General features: G+C 48.3%; 1 protein-coding gene across 1 annotated transcript in view; it reads right to left on the minus strand.

Moving 5' to 3' along the window:
• LOC143793069 (kyphoscoliosis peptidase-like) overlaps nt 1-19,067 on the minus strand; it is an 83,063-nt gene extending 63,996 nt beyond the window's left edge. The window contains exon 1 of the mRNA XM_077279681.1: nt 18,439-19,067. Coding sequence (XP_077135796.1) covers nt 18,439-19,053 — 615 coding nt within the window. The 5' untranslated portion in view covers nt 19,054-19,067. The remainder of the gene's footprint in view (nt 1-18,438) is intronic.
• Between the last annotated feature and the right edge of the window lie 324 nt (nt 19,068-19,391).

Below are 19,391 nucleotides of genomic sequence, written 5' to 3' on the forward strand. Positions count from 1 at the left end.
CACGAACCAAATCCGAGGCATGAACATCAGAGGCAGTTACCCAAGAATTATCTTCCTGATCATAGCCCTTCCATTTAACCAGATACTGGAGTCTCCGCCTGGAAATACGGGAGTCCAAGATCTTCTCTATAACGTACTCCAATTCACCCTCAACCAGCACAGGAGCAGGAGGCTCAGCAGAAGGAACAACCGGCACCTCGTATCTCCGCAACAACGACCGATGGAAAACATTATGGATAGCGAAAGATGCCGGGAGGTCCAAACGAAAGGAAACAGGGTTAATAATCTCCAAAATCCTATAGGGACCGATGAACCGAGGCTTAAATTTAGGAGAAGAAACTCTCATTGGGACAAAACGGGAAGACAACCACACCAAGTCCCCAACACGAAGGCGAGGACCAACCCGACGCTGGCGGTTAGCAAACCGCTGAGTCCTCTCCTGGGACAAATTCAAATTGTCCACCACTTGTTCCCAAATCCGATACAACCGATCCACCACAGCATCTACTCCAGGACAATCCGAAGACTCCGCCTGACCAGAAGAAAAACGGGGATGAAACCCCGAATTGCAAAAGAAAGGGGAAACCAAAGTGGCCGAACTAGCCCGAATATTAAGAGCAAACTCCGCCAACGGCAAAAAGGCAACCCAATCATCCTGATCCGCAGACACAAAACACCTCAAATACATCTCCAAAGTCTGATTAGTTCGCTCCGTCTGGCCATTAGTCTGAGGATGGAAGGCAGACGAAAAAGACAAATCAATGCCCAACCTGGCACAGAATGCCCGCCAAAATCTAGAAACGAACTGGGTACCCCGATCAGAAACGATATTTTCAGGAATACCATGCAAGCGAACCACATTTTGAAAAAACAAAGGAACCAACTCAGACGAGGAAGGCAACTTCGGCAATGGCACCAAATGAACCATCTTAGAAAAACGGTCACACACCACCCAGATAACAGACATCCTCTGAGAGACAGGAAGATCAGAAATAAAGTCCATCGAGATGTGCGTCCAAGGCCTCTTCGGAATAGGCAAGGGCAACAACAACCCGCTAGCCCTAGAACAACAAGGCTTGGCCCGAGCACACACATCACAAGACTGCACAAAAACACGCACATCTCGAGACAGAGATGGCCACCAGAAGGATTTAGCCACCAAATCCCTGGTACCAAAAATTCCAGGATGACCCGCCAGCGTAGAAGAATGAACCTCCGAGATGACTCTACTGGTCCAATCATCAGGAACAAACAATCTACCAGGTGGGCAGCGATCAGGTCTATCCGCCTGAAACTCTTGCAAAGCACGTCGCAGATCTGGGGAAATAGCGGATAATATCACCCCATCCTTAAGGATACCTGTAGGTTCCGAATCACCAGGGGAATCAGGCTCAAAACTCCTAGAAAGGGCATCTGCCTTCACATTCTTAGAACCTGGTAGATATGAGACCACAAAATTAAACCGAGAGAAAAACAACGACCAGCGCGCCTGTCTAGGATTCAGGCGCCTGGCAGACTCAAGATAAATCAGATTCTTGTGATCAGTCAAAACCACCACTTGATGTCTAGCACCCTCAAGCCAATGACGCCACTCCTCAAATGCCCACTTCATGGCCAAAAGCTCCCGATTACCGACATCATAATTTCTTTCGGCGGCAGAAAATTTTCGAGAAAAAAACGCACAAGGTCTCATCACTGAGCAATCGGAACTTTTCTGCGACAAAACCGCCCCCGCTCCGATCTCGGAAGCATCGACCTCAACCTGAAAGGGGAGAGAGACATCAGGCTGGCGCAACACAGGGGCAGACAAAAAGCGGCGCTTAAGTTCCCGAAAGGCCTCCACAGCGGCAGAGGACCAATTGGCAACATCAGCACCCTTCTTAGTCAAATCCGTAAGAGGCTTAGCAACACCAGAAAAACCAGTTATAAATCGACGATAAAAATTAGCAAAGCCCAAGAACTTCTGAAGACCCTTTAGAGAAGTAGGCTGCGTCCAGTCACAAATAGCCCGAACCTTGACAGGGTCCATCTCAACAGAAGAAGGGGAAAAAATGTACCCTAAAAAGGAAATATTTTGAACCCCAAAAACACACTTAGAACCCTTTACACACAGAGAATTCTCCCGCAAGACCTGAAAAACCCTCCTGACCTGCTGAACATGAGACTCCCAGTCCTCAGAAAAAATCAAAATATCGTCCAAATACACAATCATAAATTTATCCAGATATTCACGGAAAATATCATGCATAAAGGACTGAAAAACTGAAGGTGCATTAGAAAGGCCGAAAGGCATTACTAAATACTCAAAGTGGCCCTCAGGCGTATTAAATGCGGTTTTCCACTCATCCCCTTGCTTAATTCGCACCAAATTATACGCCCCACGGAGATCAATCTTGGAGAACCACTTAGCCCCCCTTATGCGAGCAAACAAATCAGTAAGCAGCGGCAACGGATACTGATATTTGACAGTGATTTTATTCAGGAGTCGATAATCAATACAAGGCCTCAGCGAGTCATCCTTTTTAGAGACAAAGAAAAACCCAGCTCCTAAAGGTGATGAAGAAGGACGAATATGTCCCTTTTCCAGGGACTCCTTAACATACTCTCGCATGGCAGCATGCTCAGGTACAGATAGGTTAAACAAACGACCCTTTGGAAATTTACTGCCTGGAATCAGATCTATGGCGCAATCACACTCTATGTGGGGAGGGAGAGAACCAATTTTAGGCTCTTCAAAAATATCCCCAAAATCCGACAAAAATGCCGGAACCTCAGAGGGAATAGATGACGAGATAGAAACCAAAGGTATGTCCCCATGAGCCCCCCGACATCCCCAGCTTAACACAGACATAGTTTTCCAGTCCAGTACTGGGTTATGAGATTGTAACCATGGTAATCCAAGCACCAAAACATCATGTAAATTATACAACACGAGGAAGCGAATCATCTCCTGATGGTCTGGAGTCATACGCATAGTCACTTGCGTCCAGAACTGTGGTCTATTACAAGCCAGAGGTGTAGAATCAATACCCTTCAGAGGCATAGGAACTTCCAGAGGCTCCAAATCAAACCCACAGCGCCTGGCGAAGGACCAATCCATGAGACTCAGAGCGGCGCCAGAGTCCACATAGGCATCCACGGTAATAACTGATAATGAACAAATCAGAGTTACAGACAGAAGAAATTTAGACTGTAAAGTGCCAATAGAAACAGACTTGTCAACCTTCCTAGTACGTTTAGAGCATGCTGATATAACATGCGCGGAATCACCACAGTAGAAGCACAAGCCATTTTTGCGCCTATAATTCTGCCGCTCGCTTCTTGACAGAATTCTGTCACATTGCATTTTCTCTGGCGTCCCTTCAGAAGATACCGCCAAATGGTGCACGGGTTTGCGCTCCCGCAAACGCCGATCAATCTGAATCGCCATTGTGATGGACTCATTCAGATCTGTGGGCGTAGGAAACCCCACCATGACATCCTTAACGGCATCAGAAAGGCCCTCTCTGAAAATTGCCGCCAGGGCACACCCATTCCACTGAGTAAGCACAGACAATTTACGAAATTTTTGGCAGTATATCTCAGCTTCATCTTGCCCTTGAGACAGGGCTATTAAAGCTTTTTCAGCTTGAATCTCCAAATTAGGTAACTCATACAGCAACCCTAAAGCCAGAAAAAACGCATCCACATTGAGCAACGCAGGATCCCCTGGTGTCAATGAAAATGCCCAATTTTGAGGGTCACCTCGCAGCAAAGAAATCACAATCTTAACCTGCTGAACAGGATCTCCAGAGGAGTGAGGTCTGAGAGAAAAAAATAATTCACAATTACATTTGAAATTCTGAAACCGAGATCTATCTCCGGAAAATACCTCAGGTGTAGGAATCTTAGGTTCAGAAATAGGGGTATGTATAACATAATCTTGTAAATTCTGAACCTTCGTAGCAAGATTATTTAAACCTGCAGCCAAACTCTGAGAGTCCATCCTTTAACCGGAGAGATCAGAGCCATTCAAGGATTAGAAGGAGAGAAAGACAAGGCTGTAAATAGAGCAGAAATACAACTGAGCCAACTAAGTAGCAAACATGTGAGGAAAAAAAAATAAAATCTACAGACTTCTTTTACTCTCCTTTCTTCTGCCAATTACTTTAACAGTGGCCGGTCATACTGTCATGATTCCCCAATGGCATGGGAACATCAGAAACACAAAATAACAGACTAGCCCTCGGGTGATGGAAACTCAAGCTGACCGTGACCTAAATCTACCACACAACTAACAGTAGCCAGGAAGCATTCCTACGGCTGCCTAGATGCCATGCGCCAGCCGGAGAACTAAGTACGCCTGGAAGAGGAAGGAACAGACCTGGCTTACCTCTAGTGAAATTCCCCAAAGATGATAGTAGCCCCCACATATATTAACGGTGAGTACAGAGGAAAAGACATACACAGTATGAAGGTAGATTTAGCAAAGCGAGGTCCACTTACTAGATAGAGGAAGGATACAAAAGAGGACTTCACGGTCAGCTGAAAAACCCTTTCAAAAACCCATCCTGAAATTACTTTAAGACTCCTGTGTCAACTCATGACACAGGAGTGGCAATTTCAGTCCACAAGAGCTTCCAGTAACAGGAAATGACAAACTGTAAACTGGACAAAAAATACAAAACAAAAAGGACAAGAGTCCACTTAGCTGATCAGCAGACTGGTAGCAGGAACATGCAACTGAAAGACTCAGGTTACAATGATGACAGGCAAGGAAGTGACTGGAGAGCAAGGCTAAATAGGGAACTCCCAAAACTGATGGAAGCAGGTGAGCTGAGGCAGAAAAGAACACACAAGTCTCCAGTACCACCAGCCACCACTAGGGGAGCCCAAAAAGCGGATCACAACACCTATCCATCACTAGAGAGCGGTGACATCACTGAGAATGCAGCCTATCCATTGACTAAAGAGCGGTGACATCACTGAGAATGCAGCCTATCCATCACTAGAGAGCAGTGACATCACTGAGAATGCAGCCTATCCATCACTAGAGAGTGGTGACATCACTGAGAATGCAGCCTATCCATCACTAGAGAGTGGTGACATCACTGAGAATGCAGCCTATCCATTCACTAGAGAGCGGTGACATCACTGAGAATGCAGCCTATCCATTCACTAGAGAGCGGTGACATCACTGAGAATGCAGCCTATCCATTCACTAGAGAGCGGTGACATCACTGAGAATGCAGCCTATCCATCACTAGAGAGCAGTGACATCACTGAAAATGCAGCCTATCCATTCTCTAGAGAGCGGTGACATCACTGAGAATGCAGCCTATCCATTCACTCAAGAGTGGTGACATCACTGAGAATACAGCCTATCCATTCACTAGAGAGTGGTGACATCACTAAGAATGCAGCCTATACATCACTAGAGAGCGGTGACATCACTGAGAATGCAATCTATCCATTCACTAGCGAGCAGTGACATCACTGAGAATACAACCTATCCATTCACTAGAGAGCAATGACATCACTGAGAATGCAGCCTATCCATTCACTAGAGAGTGGTGACATAACTGAGAATGCAGCCTATCCATTCACTAGAGAGCGGTGACATCACTGAGAATGCAGCCTATCCATTCACTAGAGAGTGGTGACATAACTGAGAATGCAGCCTATCCATTCACTAGAGAGCGGTGACATCACTGAGAATGCAGCCTATCCATCACTAGAGAGCGGTGACATCACTGAGAATGCAGCCTATCCATTCACTAGAGAGCGGTGACATAACTGAGAATGCAGCCTATCCATTCACTAGAGAGCGGTGACATCACTGAGAATGCAGCCTATCCATCACTAGAGAGCGGTGACATCACTGAGAATGCAGCCTATCCATTCTCTAGAGAGCGGTGACATCACTGAGAATGCAGCCTATCCATTCTCTAGAGAGTGGTGACATCACTAAGAATGCAACCTATACATCACTAGAGAGCGGTGACATCACTGAGAATGCAATCTATCCATTCATTAGCGAGCAGTGACATCACTGAGAATACAACCTATCCATTCACTAGAGAGCAATGACATTATTGAGAATGCAGCCTATCCATCACTAGAGAGCGGTGACATCACTGTGAATGCAGCCTATCCATCACTAGAGAGCGGTGATATCACTGAGAATGCAGCCTATCCATTCACTATAGAGCGGTGACATCACTGAGAATGCAGCCTATCCATTCACTAGAGAGCGGTGACATCACTGAGAATGCAGCCTATCTATTCACTAGAGAGCGGTGACATCACTGAGAATGCAGCCTATCCATTCACTAGAGAGCGGTGACATCACTGAGAATGCAGCCTATCCATCACTAGAGAGCGGTGACATCACTGAAAATGCAGCCTATCCATTCTCTAGAGAGCGGTGACATCACTGAGAATGCAGCCTATCCATTCACTCAAGAGTGGTGTCATCACTGAGAATACAGCCTATCCATTCACTAGAGAGTGGTGACATCACTAAGAATGCAGCCTATACATCACTAGAGAGCGGTGACTTCACTGAGAATGCAATCTATCCATTCACTAGCGAGCAGTGACATCACTGAGAATGCAGCCTATCCATTCACTAGAGAGCGGTGACATCACTGCGAATGCAGCCTATCCATCACTATAGAGCAGTGACATCACTGAGAATGCAGCCTATCCATCACTAGAGAGTGGTGACATCATTGAGAATGCAGCCTATCCATCACTATAGAGCGGTGACATCACTGAGAATGCAGCCTATCCATCACTAGAGAGCAGTGACATCACTGAGAATGCAGCCTATCCATTCACTAGAGAGCGGTGACATCACTGAGAATGCAGCCTATCCATCACTAGAGAGCAGTGACATCACTGAGAATGCAGCCTATCCATCACTAGAGAGCGGTGACATCACTGAGAATGCAGCCTATCCATCACTCAAGAGTGGTGTCATCACTGAGAATGCAGCCTATCCATTCACTAGAGAGCAGTGACATCACTGAGAATGCAGCTTAACCATTCACTAGAGAGTGGTGACATCACTAAGAATGCAGCCTATACATCACTAGAGAGCGGTGACATCACTGAGAATGCAATCTATCTATTCACTAGCGAGCAGTGATATCACTGAGAATACAACCAATCCATTCACTAGAGAGCAATGACATCACTGAGAATGCAGCCTATTCATTCACTAGAGAGCGGTGATATCACTGAGAATGCAGACTATTCATTCACTAAAGAGCGGTGACATCACTGAGATTGCAGCCTATCCATCACTAGAGAGTGGTGACATCAATGGGAATGCCTCCTATCCATTTACTAGAGAGCTGTGATATCATTGGGAATGCCTCCTATCCATCGCTAGAGAGTGGTGACATCACTGAGAATGCCTCCTATCCATCACTAGAGAGTGGTGACATCACTGAGATTGCAGCCTGTCCATCACTAGAGATCGGTGACATCAATGAGAATGCAGCCTATCTATTGGCTAGAGAGCGGTGACATCACTGAGAATGCAGCCTATCCATCACTAGAGAGCGGTGACCTCACTGAGAATGCCTCCTATCCATCACTAGAGAGCAGTGACATCACTGAGAATGCAGCCTATCCAACACTAGAGATCGGTGACATCAATGAGAATGTAGCCTATTCATTTACTAGAGAGCGGTGACATCACTGAGAATGCAGCCTATCCATTCACTAGAGAGCGGTGACATCACTGAGAATGCAGCCTATCCATTCACTAGAGAGCGGTGACATCACTGAGAATGCAGCCTATCCATTCACTAGAGAGTGGTGACATCACTGAGAATGCAGCCTATCCATCACTAGAGAGCGGTGACATCACTGAAAATGCAGCCTATCCATTCTCTAGAGAGCGGTGACATCACTGAGAATGCAGCCTATCCATTCACTCAAGAGTGGTGACATCACTGAGAATACAGCCTATCCATTCACTAGAGTGGTGACATTACTAAGAATGCAGCCTATACATCACTAGAGAGCGGTGATATCACTGAGAATGCAATCTATCCATTCACTAGCGAGCAGTGACTTCACTGAGAATACAACCTATCCATTCACTAGAGAGCAATGACATCACTGAGAATGCAGCCTATTCATTCACTAGAGAGCGGTGATATCACTGAGAATGCAGACTATTCATTCACTAGAGAGCGGTGACATCACTGAGATTGCAGCCTATCCATCACTAGAGATCAGTGACATCACTGAGAATGCAGCCTATCCTTCACTAGAGAGTGGTGACATCACTGGGAATGCCTCCTATCCATCACTAGAGAGTGGTGACATCAATGGGAATGCCTCCTATCCATTTACTAGAGAGCTGTGATATCATTGGGAATGCCTCCTATCCATCACTAGAGAGTGGTGACATCAATGGGAATGCCTCCTATCCATTCACTAGAGAGCGGTGATATCACTGAGAATGCAGCCTATCCATTTACTAGAGAGCTGTGACATCATTGGGAATGCCTCCTATCCATCACTAGAGAGTGGTGACATCACTGAGATTGCAGCCTGTCCATCACTAGAGATCGGTGACATCAATGAGAATGCAGCCTATCCATTGACTAGAGAGCGGTGACATCACTGAGAATGCAGCCTATCCATCACTAGAGAGCGGTGACATCACTGAGAATGCCTCCTATCCATCACTAGAGAGCAGTGACATCACTGAGAATGCAGCCTATCCAACACTAGAGATCGGTGACATCAATGAGAATGTAGCCTATTCATTTACTATAGAGCGGTGACATCACTGAGAATGCAGCCTATCCATCACTAGAGAGCGGTGACATCACTGAGAATGCAGCCTATCCATTGACTAGAGAGCGGTGACATCACTGAGAATGCAGCCTATCCATCACTAGAGAGCGGTGACATCACTGAGAATGCAGCCTATCCATCACTAGAGAGCGGTGACTGTTGTGAACTCCGTTTTCAGGCTCCCTCTTGTGGTCACAGATGGTATTGTGTGACTTTGGTTTTTTGGCTCCCCCTGGTGGTTTGGTTTATTATCCTGCGGGTCTGGCTGGATCAGCTGCCTCGTTATTCACCAGGGAGGCTCCTATTTATAGCTCTGCTTCACTTCCACTTGTTGCCGGCTGTCAATGTATTCAGTGCTATTCTGATTACTCCTGATTATCTCGTTTTCTGCCTCTTCAGGATAAGCTAAGTTCTGTTTGAATATTTTTTTCTCATCTGCCTGCAATATGATTTCTGTGTATGATGAGTCTAGTCCAGCTTGCTAATATGTGATTTCTTGTTGCTGGTAAGCTCTGGGGTACGGAGTTGCTTCCCCCGCACCGTTAGTTGGTGCGGGGGCTCGAGCAATCTCTGCGTGGAAATTTTGAATAGTGTTTTTTTATTGACCGCACAGTTCCCTTCCTATTTTCTGCTATCTAGTATTAGCGGGCCTCATTTGCTAAATCTAATTTCATCTCTGTGTTTGTGCTTTCCCCTTAACTCACCGTTAATATTTGTGGGGGGCTATTCTATATCTTTGGGGTCATTCCACTGAGGCAAGAGAGGACTTTCTTTCCCTCCAGGAATAGTCAGTTTCTCAGGCCGTGAAGAGACGTCTAGGATTTTCAGGTAACGTTCCACGGCTACCTATAGTTGTTTGCGGATAGGATCAGGTTGCGGTCAATCAAGTTACCACTTCCCCAGAGCTAGTCGTCTGTTCAGTTACTTAGCTAGTCCGACCTGCGATCCTTGCCACTAGGATCATAACAGGTGACATCACTGAGAATGCAGCCTATCCATCACTAGAGAGCAGTGACATCACTGAGAATGCAGCCTATCCATCACTAGAGAGCGGTGACATCACTGAGAATGCAGCCTATCCATCACTAGAGAGCAGTGACATCACTGAGAATGCAGCCTATCCATCACTAAAGAGCGGTGACATCATTGAGAATGCAGCCTGTCCATTCACTAGAGAGCGGTGACATCACTGAGAATACAGCCTGTCCATTCACTAGAGAGCGGTGACATCACTGAGAATCCCTCCTATCCATCACTAGAGAGCAGTGACATCACTGAGAATGCAGCCTATCCAACACTAGAGATCGGTGACATCAATGAGAATGTAGCCTATTCATTTACTGTATAGCGGTGACATCACTGAGAATGCAGCCTATCCATCACTAGAGAGCGGTGACATCACTGAGAATACAGCCTATCCATTGACTAGAGAGCGGTGACATCACTGAGAATGCAGCCTATCCATCACTAGAGAGCAGTGACATCACTGAGAATGCAGCCTATCCATCACTAGAGAGCGGTGACATCACTGAGAATGCAGCCTATCCATCACTAGAGAGTGGTGACATCACTGAGAATGCAGCCTATCCATCACTAGAGAGTGGTGACATCACTGAGAATGCAGCCTATCCAACACTAGAGAGCAGTGACATCACTGAGAATGCAGCCTATCCATCACTAGAGAGTGGTGACATCACTGAGAATGCAGCCTATCCATCACTAGAGAGCAGTGACATCACTGAGAATGCAGCCTGTCCAACACTAGAGAGTGGTGACATCACTGAGAATGCAGCCTATCCATCACTAGAGAGTGGTGACATCACTGAGAATGCAGCCTATCCATCATTAGAGAGTGGTGACGTCACTGAGAATGCAGCCTATCCATCAATAGAGAGCGGTGACCACTGAGAATGCAGCCTATCCATCACTAGAGAGCGGTGACATCACTGAGAATGCAGCCTATCCATCAATAGAGAGCGGTGACCACTGAGAATGCAGCCTATCCATCACTAGAGAGCGGTGACCACTGAGAATGCAGCCTATCCATCACTAGAGAGTGGTGACATCACTGAGAATGCAGCCTATCCATCACTAGAGAGCGGTGACATCACTGAGAATGCAGCCTATCCATCACTATGTAAGAGGGTGAACTGTAGTCCCACTGAGAGAGCACTAGGACCCTGTGGTTTTTGCCTGCTGCAGCAGGGGACAGACACTGCCAGACTCCCGGAGACAATGTGTGCTGGTGGGTGGGGTCTGGTGTCCTGTGTGTAAAGTGTCAGATAAGGAAGTGAGAGCAGAAAAAGCGGGAAGAGAAGGAGAAGCTGCAGTGATATAGCAAGAGACTGTGTGGATTTACTGCGAGTGTGTTGGAGAAAAAGCTTTTGAGAGACTTTTTGTTGCTTACGTTTTTCTGGAGAAGAGCTAACCTTTTATCTAACCCTGTGAGAGACTTTTTGTTGCTAACGTTTTTCTGGAGAAGAACTAACCTTTTATTTTGGAAGACTGAGACTTCACTGGAAACTCAGTACGTGTTTGAGAGTCTGTGGAGTCCCTGTGCATTGAGTGGAGAAACAAGTTTGGACAGACTGCTGATATAGAGACGGACGGGTTGTTGTGGGAGCATTTCTAGGAGCTACAGAAGCAGAGACAACATCGTGAGGCCACCAAACTAAGTCCCCGGCGTTTGGGCTCGGCATCGGCCGACAAGACAGAGGAGCCTGCTGTAACTTATTGGCGCTGAAGAAGTGGACTGGCTGCAGCCTGTGCAGATTCCTGCCTGAGACGAGATCTATCTCAGGATACGGTACCATAGTCATAGATACCCGGGTATCCCTGTTCAGAGTGTTTAATCGTTAATATTAGATGTGTATAAGTTATACTCAGTGTGCCATTCCAGGGGCTCCCTTGACTGCACTACAATCAATTTACACTTGTTCTTGTATTGAGTTGTTCTGTTAGGTAAATTGATAATTAGCCTGTTGGAGCATACACTTCTCAGGAGACCTTGGAGTGGCACAGTGATTTCAGCTGATGCTGAATTGGTGTATCTTTGGGGTGCATCTGCCTTAGTATTCTCCATACTACCTTAGTTATTTTGCCTTTGAGTAAACAACTGTTGGAGATTTCTGCCTTAGTCTTGGTTTGTGACTCACTGGATCTTATTCGGACCTCTGGTCATTACATTTTTGGCGTAGTTGGCAGGATCCAGTGTTTGTCATGGACGAGGGCGAGGGTAGAAATGACCCCGCTGTATCCGCATCTCCCTCGGGGGTTGGGGTTCCCCTGGCAGCCGCGGTGACTCCGGGAGGGTATGTGCCTGTAGGAGCTTTACTTCAGCACATGCCGAAATACGACGGGCGCAATATGGCATTGCAAGATTTGGCCGAGAGGATCCGGAGCATTCTGCGCATGTGTAATTTGACCCCCGCGTTACGCGCTGAGCTGGCATTAAATGCCCTGGAGGGCGATATTAGGCGTATGGTGATGGTGCACCCAGAATCAGAGAGGGATATATTAGAAAAGATTTTGGAACTGTTAGAGGGGAGTTTGGGGGGCCGAGCGCGTGTGGCCCAGCTTCGGTCTCTATTCTTTAATCGTCCCCAGAGAGAGTGCGAGTCCCTGATGCAGTACTCTAATATCTTGCAAGAGACGTTGAATGAGATGCAGCGACTAGACCCGGGGGCCATGGGAGCGTTCCGGGAGGTAGACCGCTTGCTCCGGGATCAATTCATCACCGGTTTAGCCAATAGACTTCTCCGGGACAAACTGTTGGAAATGGCCCGGGTTGCACCAGAATGATCTTTCTGGCAGGTTTACCGAGCTGCAGTGGAAAGGGAAGAGAAATCTGCCCATGTGCCCGAGGGGTCAGTGAACAGTGCCCAGCTGGAGGAAGGTGGGTCATCAGGGTCAGAGGGAGAGGGGCTGGTAAGCGTGGTACAAGCTTTGCGTGCTGAGGTGAAGGAGTTGAAGCTAAAATTGTCTCAACTGACAGTTGATCCCGCCTCTACCCCCTCACGGGGGCCTCCTGCCCCACCCCCTGGAACGGTGACCCCACAGATGACCAGGTCGTCCTATCAGAATGAGTCAAGCCCTCGTCCACGCGGAACAATCACCTGCTGGAAGTGTGGGTGCCAGGGACACATCTCTCGTTACTGCCAGACGCTTGCGGCCCCAGAAACCCCGTCGCCGGCTTTAAACTTCCGGCCGCTGCCATGAGAGGGCAAGCAGCAGCGGCCCCACCCGAACAAAGCCCTCGACGGAATGAGCAAGATTTGTTTGCATGTAGTCCAGTGATAGAAGCAGAGTTTGAAGGGCGGAAGATGAGGTGCTTGGTTGACACGGGATCCGAATGTACTATAATGCCTCTAGAAGTATATGAGAGATACTTCAGTCGACTAGTGATTCCAGAGGATGGCCGAGTGATACGACTGACCGCCGCAAATAATGGGCAACTGTCAGTCAAGGGGATCGTGTGGATGCAACTAAAAATGTTTGGTCAAGAGCTGGGGCAGAAAGGGGTAGTACTGGTGGATCACCCCCCTAGAAGAGGGATGGAGGTGACGCTCGGAATGAACGTGCTGCGAGACTTGAATCACCAGATGTATGCCAGTGAAGGACCCCGATACTGGGCCCGTTCGACAAGACACCGACCTACACAGAGAATTCTACACCGTCTAGTGCTGAGTTGCGACTTGCTGAAAAGTGCGGTCCCAGGTGGCCGGGTGGGCCGGGTTCGAGTGCCATCGTGGGCCCCGATCCTGCTGGGACCCAGACAAGAGGAACTCTTAATGCTGCCGGTGGGAGCTGCACAGAGATTGAATGGGCTTGAAGTGCTACTTGAGCCCGCCCAAGAGAGTTCCTCATTTGCCAAGGTACATGTGGCCCGGTCTTTGGCGATTGTGAAGAATGGACGAGTGCCGGTCCGATGCATCAATGTTATAGATGAAGCTGTTGCAATTCCCGCTGGAACCATACTGTCTGAACTGTTTGTGCCGGCAGAGAAGGTGCTGGAAAATGCAGGATTCGAACTGCGACCAGACCAACAGTCATCCTGGACATTTGCGGTCGAGGTAGGCCGGACTGAGCCTCCTACGGAGGAATGGAATGGTCATGTGATCATGGAGCAGATGGGAGTGGATCGGGAGAAGCTGACCCCCGTGCAGTTGGAGCAGTTGGAGAGAGTTTTGTGGGAACATCAAGAGACCTTTTCCCGACATGGAGAGGACTTCGGGTGTACCCAGACGATTGAGCATGAGATTCCAACGGGGGATACTCCACCCATTAGAGAAAGATATCGACAAATTCCTCTGGCGCTCTATCAAGAGGTGAAAAGCATGGTGGCCAGTATGCTGGACAACCAAGTGATCCGAGAGAGCCGGAGTCCCTGGGCGGCCCCTGTAGTCTTGATCCGCAAGAAGGATGGGACACTCTGATTTTGTGTGGACTATCGGAAATTGAACGCCCACACCGTACGGGACGCATATCCTTTACCCCGTATTGAAGAATCCCTGTCGGCCCTGGGTCGGGCCAAGTATTTCTCAACGTTGGATTTGGCAAGCGGGTACTGGCAGGTCCCAATGGCTGAAAAAGATCGGGCCAAGACGGCATTTGTCTTGCCAATGGGGCTCTTTGAGTTTAACCGGATGCCCTTTGGCCTCGCTACCGCCCCGGGAACCTTCCAACGCCTGATGGAACATTGCTTAGGCGATCTAAATTTTGAATCAGTCCTGATATATCTAGACGACATTGTGGTGTTCGGAACCTCATTTGAAGATCATCTGGAGAAGCTGCGTCAAGTTCTCCGGCGGCTCAAGAGCTACGGTCTGAAAATAAAGCCAAAAAAATGTCAACTGTTACGAGACCAGATTGAATATTTGGGGCATCTGGTGACCCCGGATGGGGTACTACCGATAGCCAGTAAGATTAAGGCGGTACAAGAGTGGCCACCTCCTTGTAACCTGCGGGAAGTGCGGGCCTTCCTGGGCCTAGCAGGATACTATCGGCGGTTTGTGCCTAAATTCTCACAAGTGGTGAGTCCCTTGAACGAACTTTTGAGAGGGACAGCGCTGGGTCCTCGAAATCGGCCCATTCCATGGGGACCCCTACAGAAAAAGGCATTTGATGAAGTGAAAACCGCCCTAACAAGTGCCCCATTGCTGGCATACGCCCGGTTTGACATCCCTTTTTTGTTGTATACCGATGGTAGTCTCCATGGGTTGGGGGCAGTACTAGCACAGGTGCAGGACGGCCGAGAGTGAGTGATTTCTTATGGCAGCAGGTCTTTAAGAGACTCCGAGCAAAATCCGGCTAACTACAGCTCATTCCGGCTGGAATTGCTGGCCCTGGTGTGGGCAATGACAGAACGCTTCGCCGAGTATCTTACAGGAGCTGAGGTGCTAGTCATGACAGATAACAACCCGCTAGCCCACTTAGAGAATGCAAAACTGGGAGCCTTGGAGCAGCGGTGGGTCGCCAGACTAGCCAAGTTCAATTACCGCATTAAATTTCGCTCGGGTCGAGAAAACGGCAATGCAGACGCATTGTCAAGAGTGCCCCTTGGGTCATCAGGGGAAGATGTTGATGAACAACTTGAGGACACTGAAACTCCAGCTTTGGGGCAGATACCTATCTTCCAAAGTGTGGTACACTCAAGTGGGGTGGCCACCGGGATGCCCTGTGTCCTGGGTAAAACACCCTCAGATTGGACAAAAGTCCAGGACGAGTGTCCGGACGTTGCACTTGTGCGCCGTTGGGTACAAAACAAGGTCTGGCCCCGTGCAGAGGACAAGGCTCAGTTGTCCATGGAAGGAATTAAACTCCTTCGACAATGGGATAAATTGTGTGTGGAACAAGGTCTTTTGTATCGTAACTTAAGGTGTACCTGCCATCGGAGCTGCAGCATCGGTACCAACTGATAATTCCTGTGGGGATGGGTCCAGTGGGCGCATGAGAAGGGGGCCCATTTCGGAAGTGAAAAGACACTTCAGTGGTTGCAGCGAGTCCTCTACTGCCCTGAGTTGGGAGGGATGGTGACAGACGCGTGTCGGCAGTGCCGAATTTGTGGGCTCAACAAAAGCCCTGAGCAGCGGGCTCCCACACAGTCTATTAAGACTTCAGCTCCGCTGGAGCTACTCATGATTGACTACGTGTTGATAGGGTACTCTACATCAGGGTATTCCTATTGCCTGGCGATGACAGATCACTTTACCAAGTATGCTGTAGCGGTGCCGACAAGAGATCAGACGGCCAAGTCGGCGGCTGAGGCCGTGTGCCGACATTTCTTCCAAGTGTTCGGGTGTCCGCAGAGAGTACATTCAGATCAAGGGGCCTGCTTTCAGGGGACGCTGATGAAGGAGTTGCACCAGCTCTATGGTATCGAGCAGTCGAGAACAACGCCTTACCACCCTCAGGGTAACGGGGCGTGTGAGCGTTTTAATCGGACCTTGTTGCAAATGTTGAGGTCCTTAGAGAGTCAGCAACAGACACGCTAGCCTGAGTATCTCCCCGAATTGATGTGGGCTTACAATAACAGGGTGCACAGTACTACTGGTTACTCGCCACACATGTTGATGTTTGGTAGACCTGGCCGAGACATTGAGGATTTGAACATGCCAGATCCCTCCTCCGTCCCCCTTTGGACTGCATCCGAGTGGGTACGAGAGCATCGGCGGCGGTTGAGGGTGGTGCATCAGGTGGTGGGCGACCGCCTTCTCCAGGTGGTTCATAGGGACACGCGACCCGTACAAACAGAATTGTTCTCTCCGGGAGACAGAGTGTTGGTGAGGACAAAACGACAGTCAGGGAAGCTGAGTGACCGATGGGAGGCGATACCGTATCTGATAAAAAAACAGGTGAATCCTGAGATTCCAGTGTACAAGGTCGAACCGGTGGGGACGGGGGGGCCAACCCGTAATTTGCACCGTAACATGCTACAACGGTGCTGGTTTGAAGATTCGGCGCCTATCCCCCTAGAGCCAGAGGCCATGTCCCAAGGGGCGGGAAATCTGAATGATCTTGAATTTGATGGTGTGCTTAATCCTGCACCTGTTTATTTGCCCCCTGTGGCCAATCTGGCCTTGTGTGATGAGAATGTTGGGAATGTGGAGGATGCTGTTGAGGAGAGCGCGTCAGGTCAACTGCTTGGTCCTGACGAGCCGCAGGAGGAGACAACTCCACTTGCGTCCGCTAACACGACCATGGAAGAGACTTTAGCTCCCCCTAGGGTTGCACCTGTTGATGTAGGAGAACTACACGATCTACGGCAGGAATACCGCCTCAGCGATATGCTCAGGATGAATTTGAGTGGGAAGGTGTGTCGAGGACGCCAACCTCTAGTGCGGTGGCATGTAAGAGGGTGAACTGTAGTCCCACTGAGAGAGCACTAGGACCCTGTGGTTTTTGCCTGCTGCAGCAGGGGACAGACACTGCCAGACTCCCGGAGACAATGTGTGCTGGTGGGTGGGGTCTGGTGTCCTGTGTGTAAAGTGTCAGATAAGGAAGTGAGAGCAGAAAAAGCGGGAAGAGAAGGAGAAGCTGCAGTGATATAGCAAGAGACTGTGTGGATTTACTGCGAGTGTGTTGGAGAAAAAGCTTTTGAGAGACTTTTTGTTGGTAACGTTTTTCTGGAGAAGAGCTAACCTTTTATTTAACCCTGTGAGAGACTTTTTGTTGCTAACGTTTTTCTGGAGAAGAACTAACCTTTTATTTTGGAAGACTGAGACTTCACTGGAAACTCAGTACGTATTTGAGAGTCTGTGGAGTCCCTGTGTATTGAGTGGAGAAACAAGTTTGGACAGACTGCTGATATAGAGACGGACGGGTTGTTGTGGGAGCATTTCTAGGAGCTACAGAAGCAGAGACAACATCGTGAGGCCACCAAACTAAGTCCCCGGCGTTTGGGCTCGGCATCGGCCGACAAGACAGAGGAGCCTGCTGTAACTTATTGGCGCTGAAGAAGTGGACTGGCTGCAGCCTGTGCAGATTCCTGCCTGAGACGAGATCTATCTCAGGATACGGTACCATAGTCATAGATACCCGGGTATTCCTGTTCAGAGTGTTTAATCGTTAATATTATATGTGTATAAGTTATACTCAGTGTGCCATTCCAGGGGCTCCCTTGACTGCACTACAATCAATTTACACTTGTTCTTGTATTGAGTTGTTCTGTTAGGTAAATTGATAATTAGCCTGTTGGAGCATACACTTCTCAGGAGACCTTGGAGTGGCACAGTGATTTCAGCTGATGCTGAATTGGTGTATCTTTGGGGTGCATCTGCCTTAGTATTCTCCATACTACCTTAGTTATTTTGCCTTTGAGTAAACAACTGTTGGAGATTTCTGCCTTAGTCTTGGTTTGTGACTCACTGGATCTTATTCGGACCTCTGGTCATTACAACTAGAGAGCGGTGACCACTGAGAATGCAGCCTATCCATCACTAGAGAGTGGTGACATCACTGAGAATGCACCCTATCCAACACTAGAGAGCGGTGACATCACTGAGAATGCAGCCTTTCCCATCACTAGAGAGTGGTGACATCACTGAGAATTCAGCCTATCCAACACTAGAGAGCGGTGACATTACTGAGAATGCAGCCTTTTCCCATCACTAGAGAGCAGGGTCCTATTCGTAATACCTGACTGCTCACAGAGAGAACATGATCATCAATGTGGGTAAAGTCTGCCGCTGACAACAGCTCTTGTCGTCTTCTCCTCTTACAGGGGTTTGCTGCTTTCCTCCATTGACCTCCTGCCCTGCCCTGATCTGTAGGCGTACTGACAGCGGGATTTTTAGATGTAAGACTTCTGTGACCTCCACTTGTCTTGGCGGGAGAAGTCTTGACCACTGGACTTTCTTGAGCCTCAGCCTTTGTTGACCAGAATGTGAAAACTTCCTTCCTATTTCCCACATTTGTCTTTGTTTTGTCTTGATGATGTGTGATTTGGAAGGATCTGGACTTTTGGCCAGCGAGCGGCTGGTGGGATGTTATACTGGAGATCTGTATCTTGTGATGGCTTCTCTTATGTAGCTCATGTCCATTTCCATTCTGGAAGTCCAGAGTCTTGGACTTGGTGGACAAGTTTATGATTCTTGTCCCTGTGATGAGATCTTCAGGATTACATGGAGGTGGTCCCTTCATACATTTCTTATATATGTTGTTATTATTTACATTTTTTATCAGAGAGATTTTGATGGGTAGAGGATTTTCACTTTGGACATTTTCTGTCCCACTGATGTTCCCACGACCCATTTCCACGAAGTCCAATGGAGAACCTAGGGGTGAAAAGCAATAAGTCAAGACTATATCTACTAGTTGATCTTGGCTACAGTATCTGTTGTCATTGCCTCCTGAATACATTGGAAAGGATGGCTGCTGTGACTACTGGGAAGCTTGGGGCGGCTGTTGTGACTACTGGGGAGCTTGGGATGGCTGCTGTGACTACTGGGGAACTCGGATGGCTGCTGTGACTACTGGGGAGCTCAGAGTGGGTGTTGTGAATACTGGGGAAATCTGTGAGCTGCTATGACTATTGGGGAACTGGGGGGTCTGCTGTGACTACTGGGGAGGTGGGAAATGGTGAGGTGGCT

Source organism: Ranitomeya variabilis, chromosome 1, assembly GCF_051348905.1.
Source record: "Ranitomeya variabilis isolate aRanVar5 chromosome 1, aRanVar5.hap1, whole genome shotgun sequence".
Lineage (NCBI taxonomy): Eukaryota > Metazoa > Chordata > Amphibia > Anura > Dendrobatidae > Ranitomeya > Ranitomeya variabilis.